At 37.7% G+C, this 10,120-nt stretch overlaps 1 protein-coding gene across 1 annotated transcript in view; it reads right to left on the bottom strand.

Moving 5' to 3' along the window:
* The window catches only part of LOC110449294 (TALPID3 protein-like), a 40,454-nt gene extending 30,334 nt beyond the window's left edge, over positions 1 to 10,120 (bottom strand). Inside the window, exons 1-3 of the mRNA XM_021496064.1 lie at positions 10,103 to 10,120; positions 6,685 to 6,726; positions 5,804 to 5,869 (exon numbers count right to left, since the gene is read on the bottom strand). Coding sequence (XP_021351739.1) covers positions 5,804 to 5,869; positions 6,685 to 6,726; positions 10,103 to 10,120 — 126 coding nt within the window. The remainder of the gene's footprint in view (positions 1 to 5,803; positions 5,870 to 6,684; positions 6,727 to 10,102) is intronic.

The following is a 10,120-nucleotide window of genomic DNA, read 5'->3' as shown; positions in this document are numbered from 1 at the left end:
ATTGTTGTAACGTAAATCTGGTTGATCTAGAATTAATTGTTGTAACGTAAATCTGGTTGATCTAGAATTAATTGTTGTAACGTAAATCTGGTTGATCTAGAATTAATTGTTGTAACGTAAATCTGGTTGATCTAGAATTAATTGTTGTAACGTAAATCTGGTTGATCTAGAATTAATTGTTGTAACGTAAATCTGGTTGATCTAGAATTAATTGTTGTAACGTAAATCTGGTTGATCTAGAATTAATTGTTGTAACGTAAATCTGGTTTATGTAGAATTGATTGTTGTAACGTAAATCTGGTCTATGTAGAATTATTTGTTGTAACCTAAATCTGGTTTATGTAGAATTGATTGTTGTAGCGTAAATCTGATTGACGTAGAATTAATTGTTGTAACGTAATCACCCAGAAACAGGTTGCTCCGGTGACATGGAGAGACACAGAGACATATTAATTAGACGGTCAAAGAGATGAATATTTGCTCCTGATTTTTCTTTCATTTTTGGATAGCATGAAAATAAACTGTGTGAGGTATCTCCCTTCCAAGTAATAACACCCATTCATATACATTTTTTAAGGTTCATTTTGCTTACATAAAATTAATGATTTTTTCAGAGATAATGTTAACAGAAATGAAGAAAACAAGTAAGGGGTAATTGGTAAATATGTACGGCATTCAGCTATTATAAATGTACCTCTAAGTTAAACCATAACACTCATAATCAAAATCTTTTTGATGTAAAGCACAACATAACATATTTTATCTTTAATTGCATTTTTTAATTACAGCTCTTGAAATAACCTGGTTTCAGTATTGCAACAATCCAACAATCAGTCTCACAATTTCATTCTACAAGAATATTCTAAGAGTTTTCATGTACTCCTACATTTGAATATCAAAAGCCAATTTTGTAGCATGTATGCTAAGAGAAATATTGAGATGTAGCTACCAAAATATGAATGAACATGAAAAAGTCTCATGGGAAAAATGGCATGAATCACATTTAATCTGAAGCTGCCCAAGGGAAAATTAACGAGAACTTGATGACTGTCATCAAAATCTCCGTTTCCATTTCGCATGTTATAAATTCATCAGTGTGGAAACGGTAACAAAACCGTCGGACAGCAGGAAGACACAGGAAGTGCGTCTGCCAATGGCTAGTCTCCATCATTTGTTTACGCGTGCAATAACTAAGAACCCGCGTGATCCTAACCCATGATGGGATGTCGGCTCACGAAATGTACAATGTCTCGACATGCAATATGATGTTACTCAGTGCCACTCAGAAACACCAGTGCGAGCAAACATTGATGACCACTAGGCAGGGAAACGCTCCATCCCATACAAGGTCTGTGGTCCCAGCAGTGCCGACTAAAGTGGCAATTTCCTGCCCAAGCTCCGTGTTGGTGCACAGCAAAGCTTGGATTGTTTTGTCTCATGCAAATCCTCAATAACAGATCTGTTTCTGTGGTCTGATCACTGATACAGGAGGACTGATCACAGTATCCTGATGTCAGAACATACCCTTATAAAACAGTAACGCTGGTTCACCCAGATAAGCTTCTTATCATGTTTATGCAGTGATAAGGATGTCTTTGAAAGTTTAATGAACCATTGGTTTAAATAAGTTAATTAATTCCCTGAAACTAAGTTACCCGGTATATGTTTTTCTCAGAGAATGATAACTTGTTTTTTTTCTGATATTAAGATGTTTTCTTTACTGTGCTTTTGCTGTTTTATGTATTGGAAACACTTATTTTATCTGAAAATTTAACAATGTCATGTTCAATGCGTTTCTGTTATTTTCTGCATTAGATACTCTGGTTCATTTACTGAACACTAAATTGTGCTTCCAACTGTGCCCACTGTAGCAACTGCACACATTTTTCTCTTCTCTACACAGTTTCAAGCTATCTATTTTGATAAATAGTGTTCACTCTGTCAAAAACAAAAGAGTTATCAAGTTTGACAGGGCTTAAATAATAACCAATAATTACCAGTAAAGGAATTGGCAGCATTGATAGAGTTTCCCAGTCTATGCATTATCAGGTTTGACAGAGCTTGCCAGTAAAGATATTGTCAGAATTGACAGTTTTTTTTAGTAAAATAGTTGTCATGTCTGAAAATGATCTCAAGTAAAACAATGTCAGGATAAACTTTGGTACTTGAAGTTCCCTCAGTAAAGGACTTTACTTGCAGTTCCCTCAGTAAAGGAGTTTACTTGAAGTTCCCTCAGTAAAGGAGCTTACATGTTGTTCCCTCAGAAAAGGAGTTTACTTGCAGTTCCCTCAGTAAAGGCGTTTACTTGCAGTTCCCTCAGTAAAGGAGTTTACTTGTAGTTCCCTCAGTAAAGGAGTTTACTTGTAGTTCCCTCAGTAAAGGAGTTTACTTGTAGTTCCCTCAGTAAAGGAGTTTACTTGTAGTTCCCTCAGTAAAGGAGTTTACTTGTAGTTCCCTCAGTAAAGGAGTTTACTTGTAGTTCCCTCAGTAAAGGAGTTTACTTGTAGTTCCCTCAGTAAAGGAGTTTACTTGTAGTTCCCTCAGTAAAGGAGTTTACTTGTAGTTCCCTCAGTAAAGGAGTTTACTTGTAGTTCCCTCAGTAAAGGAGTTTACTTGTAGTTCCCTCAGTAAAGGAGTTTACTTGTAGTTCCCTCAGTAAAGGAGTTTACTTGTAGTTCCCTCAGTAAAGGAGTTTACTTGTAGTTCCCTCAGTAAAGGAGTTTACTTGTAGTTCCCTCAGTAAAGGAGTTTACTTGTAGTTCCCTCAGTAAAGGAGTTTACTTGTAGTTCCCTCAGTAAAGGAGTTTACTTGTAGTTCCCTCAGTAAAGGAGTTTACTTGTAGTTCCCTCAGTAAAGGAGTTTACTTGTAGTTCCCTCAGTAAAGGAGTTTACTTGTAGTTCCCTCAGTAAAGGAGTTTACTTGTAGTTCCCTCAGTAAAGGAGTTTACTTGTAGTTCCCTCAGTAAAGGAGTTTACTTGTAGTTCCCTCAGTAAAGGAGTTTACTTGTAGTTCCCTCAGTAAAGGAGTTTACTTGTAGTTCCCTCAGTAAAGGAGTTTACTTGTAGTTCCCTCAGTAAAGGAGTTTACTTGTAGTTCCCTCAGTAAAGGAGTTTACTTGTAGTTCCCTCAGTAAAGGAGTTTACTTGTAGTTCCCTCAGTAAAGGAGTTTACTTGTAGTTCCCTCAGTAAAGGAGTTTACTTGTAGTTCCCTCAGTAAAGGAGTTTACTTGTAGTTCCCTCAGTAAAGGAGTTTACTTGTAGTTCCCTCAGTAAAGGAGTTTACTTGTAGTTCCCTCAGTAAAGGAGTTTACTTGTAGTTCCCTCAGTAAAGGAGTTTACTTGTAGTTCCCTCAGTAAAGGAGTTTACTTGTAGTTCCCTCAGTAAAGGAGTTTACTTGTAGTTCCCTCAGTAAAGGAGTTTACTTGTAGTTCCCTCAGTAAAGGAGTTTACTTGTAGTTCCCTCAGTAAAGGAGTTTACTTGCAGTTCCCTCAGTAAAGGAGTTTACTTGTAGTTCCCTCAGTAAAGGAGTTTACTTGTAGTTCCCTCAGTAAAGGAGTTTACTTGTAGTTCCCTCAGTAAAGGAGTTTACTTGTAGTTCCCTCAGTAAAGGAGTTTACTTGTAGTTCCCTCAGTAAAGGAGTTTACTTGTAGTTCCCTCAGTAAAGGAGTTTACTTGTAGTTCCCTCAGTAAAGGAGTTTACTTGTAGTTCCCTCAGTAAAGGAGTTTACTTGTAGTTCCCTCAGTAAAGGAGTTTACTTGTAGTTCCCTCAGTAAAGGAGTTTACTTGTAGTTCCCTCAGTAAAGGAGTTTACTTGTAGTTCCCTCAGTAAAGGAGTTTACTTGTAGTTCCCTCAGTAAAGGAGTTTACTTGTAGTTCCCTCAGTAAAGGAGTTTACTTGTAGTTCCCTCAGTAAAGGAGTTTACTTGTAGTTCCCTCAGTAAAGGAGTTTACTTGTAGTTCCCTCAGTAAAGGAGTTTACTTGTAGTTCCCTCAGTAAAGGAGTTTACTTGTAGTTCCCTCAGTAAAGGAGTTTACTTGTAGTTCCCTCAGTAAAGGAGTTTACTTGTAGTTCCCTCAGTAAAGGAGTTTACTTGTAGTTCCCTCAGTAAAGGAGTTTACTTGTAGTTCCCTCAGTAAAGGAGTTTACTTGTAGTTCCCTCAGTAAAGGAGTTTACTTGCAGTTCCCTCAGTAAAGGGGTTTACTTGCAGTTCCCTAAGTAAAGAAGTTTACTTGCAGTTCCCTCAGTAAAGGAGTTTACTTGTAGTTCCCTCAGTAAAGGAGTTTACTTGTAGTTCCCTCAGTAAAGGAGTTTACTTGTAGTTCCCTCAGTAAAGGAGTTTACATGTTGTTCCCTCAGTAAAGGAGTTTACTTGCAGTTCCCTCAGTAAAGAAGTTTACTTGCAGTTCCCTCAGTAAAGGAGTTTACTTGAAGTTCCCTCAGTAAAGGAGTTTACTTGTAGTTCCCTCAGTAAAGGAGTTTACTTGCAGTTCCCTCAGTTAAGGAGTTTACTTGAAGTTCCCTCAGTAAAGAAGTTTACCTGTAGTTCCCTCAGTAAACAAGTTTACATGCAGTTCCCTCAGGAATGGAGTTTACTTGTAGTTCCTTCAGTAAAGAAGTTTACTTGGCGTTCCCTCAGTAAAGGAGTTTACTTGCTGATTTAAAGCTAATGATAGTTCAAAAGTAACATGTAAAGTTCATGATACCTGTGACTTTTTTTGTTGGTAAAAGGTAGGAATTTTCAGTGTCAGTGTGAAATGATTCATAGGTTCTTAATCAGGGAAATTAATTTCTATAAAATGGCAAAGTATTTGTAAAACTGTTTATACAATAATCACACTGGTATGAGAACAAATAAATCAATTTGTGGGATAAATTTCTGCATTTAACTCACCAGAATTAGAGGGTGTTCATCATCAGTAATAATACACACAATATATTTTCAGAATAAAATGAGGAAAAAAATCTACAGATACATTGAAGACAATATATTCTCCCACACTTCACAGGTACATTCCCATTTTTGGTAGGGAAAAAATAAACCTGTCTTGATCTACCTCGATCAAGACAGCTGGCACGTGCTATAACGTCACAGACGACGCACTTCTTTCAACATGACCTGTGCATTGGGGTCAAAAATACAACTTCGCAGTGGAGGAGTTTTTACGTTATGGAAATGTGGGAGAAAATCAATCACTCCTGTGTGATGTAGACAGAGATTTCTCTTACCCTGGACAGGGATATCCACCATTTTACCGGTGTGAGATTTTCTTATCTCACCCTAGGGTTGAGACAAGCTACACGTGTTCTTTGCACGTTCTCAACAATTGTATGACGTCATAGCAACAATACCATGACATCACGCAACAATACAATGACGTCTTGTCGACAATTCAACCGCATCACATCAACATTGTCTTGCTTTGATGTAACATCTATATAAAAGACATAAGAGGGTAAACAGGGTAAGAGAAAAATAATCATTCACCCCCTTGGGAGTGATACAGGGTGATCTCAACCCTCGGGGTAAGATTCTTAAGCTGTCAAACACTCGGCAAGCCTGGTGTTTGACAACTTAAGAATCTTACCCCGAGGGTTGAGATTACCCTATCTCACCCCCAAGGGGGTGAAAGATTTTATTAATCTCAACCCTCGGGATGAGATATTTTTAGATTTAGCACTTGGCAAAGCCTCGTGCTAAACCTAAAAAAATATCTCACCCTCTGGTTGAGATATCTCTGTCTACATCACACAAGAGTGATAGATTCTATTAAAGATACAATAAAGACAATATTTACCAGGTAGGGATCCAGAGGGGAGGGACCCAGGAGTTCCTCTGCTGTCATCCAATGAGGAGGCTCCACCTGGATAAGTAATGCCAGTATGAAGAATTATATAATGTAGATGATATCACATAGAACTAGAAGTAATGGGCTGACATTTTTTCTGTATCCATTATTGTTTTATATTATAATACCACATAGACAAATCTATTTCATTATTTTTTTTAATCTGTATTTTCTTTTTCTTTTTTTTTGTGAGAGTGATTTTTTACCATTTTTTTTCAATTCACAGCAAAACCTTTTTCATTGAGCAGGAGATTTTTTTCCCTGAAGATGTTCCAAAGTTTTTATTGGTTCAAACCGACGCTGAACTTTGGGGTAGATAATAATGTTGCTATAGGTCATTCCGTCAGGTTCTGTGGAACCCGTTGAATAGAATACATCAAATTGAAGTAAACTTAAAGAAAAGGAATGGAAAAAAGTTGTCAGAATAGAAATCGTTGGAACCAATCATATCACCATGGGGCGGTTCATAATACCATAATGGTAATATGAATCGCAGTTAATTTCACCATGGCCTTCATATTACCATACTACACCGGTATTTGCAAAAATTATCAAAGTTTATAAAATCTTTATCGATCTCTACCAAATACGGAAGGTATTTGATAAAAGCAAGACCACACACTTGTGTTTTTCTAACGAATCAGAAAGCACTCATTTATTGCGCGGACGTATATATTCACTCAGTGCGCGAACTCATGCTTTCTGATTTGTTGGAAAAACACAAGTGTGTGGTCTTGCATATTTAGTCACCATTAGATACATGACATCATCAACAGTTGCGTAGTAAACAATATAAGTGTCTATGAGAGTATTTATATAAGTTTTCTTACCGTTGTCGGTTTGTCTTTCTTTCCAGCAGAGTTGTTGACATCCTGTAGAACATAAGATTGCTTGTTTAAATAAGTACCACTAGTACTACTCTTAGTCCATAATCAATAACTTATCATGCCCACTGCCTCAAGAAGACCTCAAACAACTTCTCTAACCATTCAGCTGTACATAACGATCCTACATTTCAGTAATTACATAACAATCCTACATTTCAGTAATAAAATAACGATCCTACATTTCAGTAATTACATAACGATCCTACATTTCAGTAATTACATAACAATCCTACATTTCAGTAATTACATAACGATCCTACATTTCAGTAATTACATAACGGTCATAAACTTCAGTCAGTACATCAAGATCAATTGTAAGAATTTGAGATTCTTTTTACCATATGAAACAAGAGGCCCAGAGGGCCTGTATCGCTCCCCTGGAAATGTTAGCAAAATTGAAGTTGAATTAGCCAGATGTTGCTGTACATGTATTACATGGTAAGTCAGGGGTTATATTTATATGCAATTGGACAAAATCCTGTCATTCCTACAGGAAAAGAAGGAAGAAGGATTTTAAAGGTTTTACCTCTATTTCCCCTATTTGGTCCCACCCCTCTGCCCCTAGGGGGGCCACAACCACCGTTTATACAATATTGAGTCCCCTTGGGCCAAGGCTGCCCCAGACTAAATAAGGATAAAATCCCTTAATGCCTACAGTAGAAGAAGGATTTTAAGGTTTAACCTCTATTTCCCCTATTTGGTCCCGCCCCTCTGCCCCCAGGGGGGGCACACCTTATATTTACAGAGACATGGGCATCTAATACTTACAGTGACAAGGTCTTTTATCTCATACTGACAGTGACAAGGTCTGTCATCTTATACTTATAGTGACAATGTCTATCATCTCATACTGACAGTGACAAGGTCTTTTATCTTATACTTACAGTGACAAGGTCTGTCATCTGATACTTACAGTGACAAGGTCTGTCGTCTTATACTTAGTGACAAGGTCTGTCATCTGATACTAACAGTGACAAGGTCTGTCATTATTACTTACAGTGACAAGGTCTGTCATCTAATACTTACAGTGACAAGGTCTGTCATCTGATGCTTACAGTGACAAGGTATGTCACCTTACATTTTCAGTGACAAGGTCTGTTATCTGTTACTTACAGTGACAAGGTCTGTCATCTGATACTTACAGTGACAAGGTCTGTCATCTGATACTGACAGTGACAAGTCTGTTATCTGATACTAACAGTGACAAGGTCTGTCATCTGATACTTACAGTGACAATGTCTGTCATCTTATACTTACAGCGACAAGGTCTTTTATCTCATAATTACAGTGACAAGGTCTGTCATCTGATACTGACAGTGACAAATTAGGTCTGTTATCTGAAACTGATAGTGACAAGGTCTGTCATCTGATACTAACAGTGACAAGGTCTGTCATTTCATACTGACAGTGACAAGGTCTGTCATCTTATACTTATCTGTCATCTCATACTGACAGTGACAAGGTCTGTCATATGATACTTACAGTGACAAGGTCTGTCATCTGATACTTACAGTGACAAGGTCTGCCATCTAATACCTACAGTGACAAGGTCTGTGATCTTATACTTATAGTGACAAGGTCTGTGATCTTATACTTATAGTGACAATGTCTATCATCTCATACTGACAGTGACAAGGTCTTTTATCTCATACTTACAGTGACAAGGTCTGTCATCTGATACTTACAGTGACAAATTAGGTCAGTTATCTGATACTTACAGTGACAAGGTCTGTCATCTGATACTAACAGTGACAAGGTCTGTCATTTCATACTGACAGTGACAAGGTCTGTCATCTTATACTTATCTGTCATCTCATACTGACAGTGACAAGGTCTGTCATATTATACTGACAGTGACAAGGTCTGCCATCTAATACTTACAGTGACAAGGTCTGTCATTTCATACTGACAGTGACAAGGTCTGTCATCTTATACTTATCTGTCATCTCATACTGACAGTGACAAGGTCTGTCATATTATACTGACAGTGACAAGGTCTGCCATCTAATACTTACAGTGACAAGGTCTGTCATCTTATACTGACAGTGACAAGGTCTGTCATCTTATACTTATCTGTCATCTCATACTGACAGTGACAAGGTCTGTCATATTATACTTACAGTGACAAGGTCTGTCATATTATATTGACAGTGACAAGGTCTGTCATCTTATACTTATCTGTCATCTGATACTTACAGTGACAAGGTCTTCCATCTGATACTGACAGTGACAAGGTCTGTCATCTGATACTTAGAGTGACAAGGTATGTCATCTACTACTTACAGCGACAAGGTCTGTCATTTGATACTTACAGTGACAAGGTCTGTCATCTGATACTTACAGTGACAAGGTCTGTCATCTGATACTTACAGTGACAAGGTCTGTCATCTTATACTTACAGTGACAAGGTCTGTCATCTGATACTTACAGTGACAAGGTCTGTCATCTGATACTTACAGTGACAAGGTCTGTCATCTGATACTTACAGTGACAAGGTCTGTCATCTGATACTTACAGTGACAAGGTCTGTCATCTGATACTTACAGTGACAAGGTCTGTCATCTGATACTTACAGTGACAAGGTCTGTCATCTGATACTTACAGTGACAAGGTCTGTCATCTTATACTTACAGTGACAACAGTGACAAGGTCTGTCATCTGATACTTACAGTGACAAGGTCTGCCATCTAATACTTACAGTGACAAGGTCTGCCATCTCATACCTACAGTGACAAGGTCTGTCATCTCATACTTACTGTGACAATGTCTATCATCTGAAACTTACAGTGACAAGGTCTGTCGTCTTATACTTAGTGACAAGGTCTGTCAGCTGATACTTACAGTGAGAAGGTCTGTCATTATTACTTACAGTGACAAGGTCTGTCATCTGATACTTACAGTGACAAGGTCTGTCATCTGATACCTACAGTGACAAGGTCTGTTATCTGATTCTAACAGTGACAAGGTCTGTCATCTGATACTTACAGTGACAGGTCTGTCATCTGATACTCACAGTGACAAGGTCTGTCTTCTTATACTTACAGTGACAAGGTCTGTCATCTGATACTTACAGTGACAAGGTATGTCATCTTATACTTACAGTGACAAGGTCTGTATTGTAATACTTACAGTGACAAGGTATGTCATCTTATACTTACAGTGACAAGGTATGTATTGTAATACTTACAGTGACAAGGTATGCCATCTTATACTTACAGTGACAAGGTATGTCATCTTATACTTACAGTGACAAGGTATGTATTGTAATACTTACAGTGACAAGGTCTGTATTGTAATACTTACAGTGACAAGGTATGCCATCTTATACTTACAGAGACAAGGTCTGTATTGTAATACTTACAGAGACAAGGTCTGTCAT

The sequence above is a fragment of the Mizuhopecten yessoensis genome, unplaced genomic scaffold (genome assembly GCF_002113885.1).
Source record: "Mizuhopecten yessoensis strain PY_sf001 unplaced genomic scaffold, ASM211388v2 scaffold4553, whole genome shotgun sequence".
NCBI classification, from domain to species: domain Eukaryota; kingdom Metazoa; phylum Mollusca; class Bivalvia; order Pectinida; family Pectinidae; genus Mizuhopecten; species Mizuhopecten yessoensis.
Note: the sequence above shows the minus strand (reverse complement) of the source record. Positions and strands in the feature narration are given on the sequence as shown.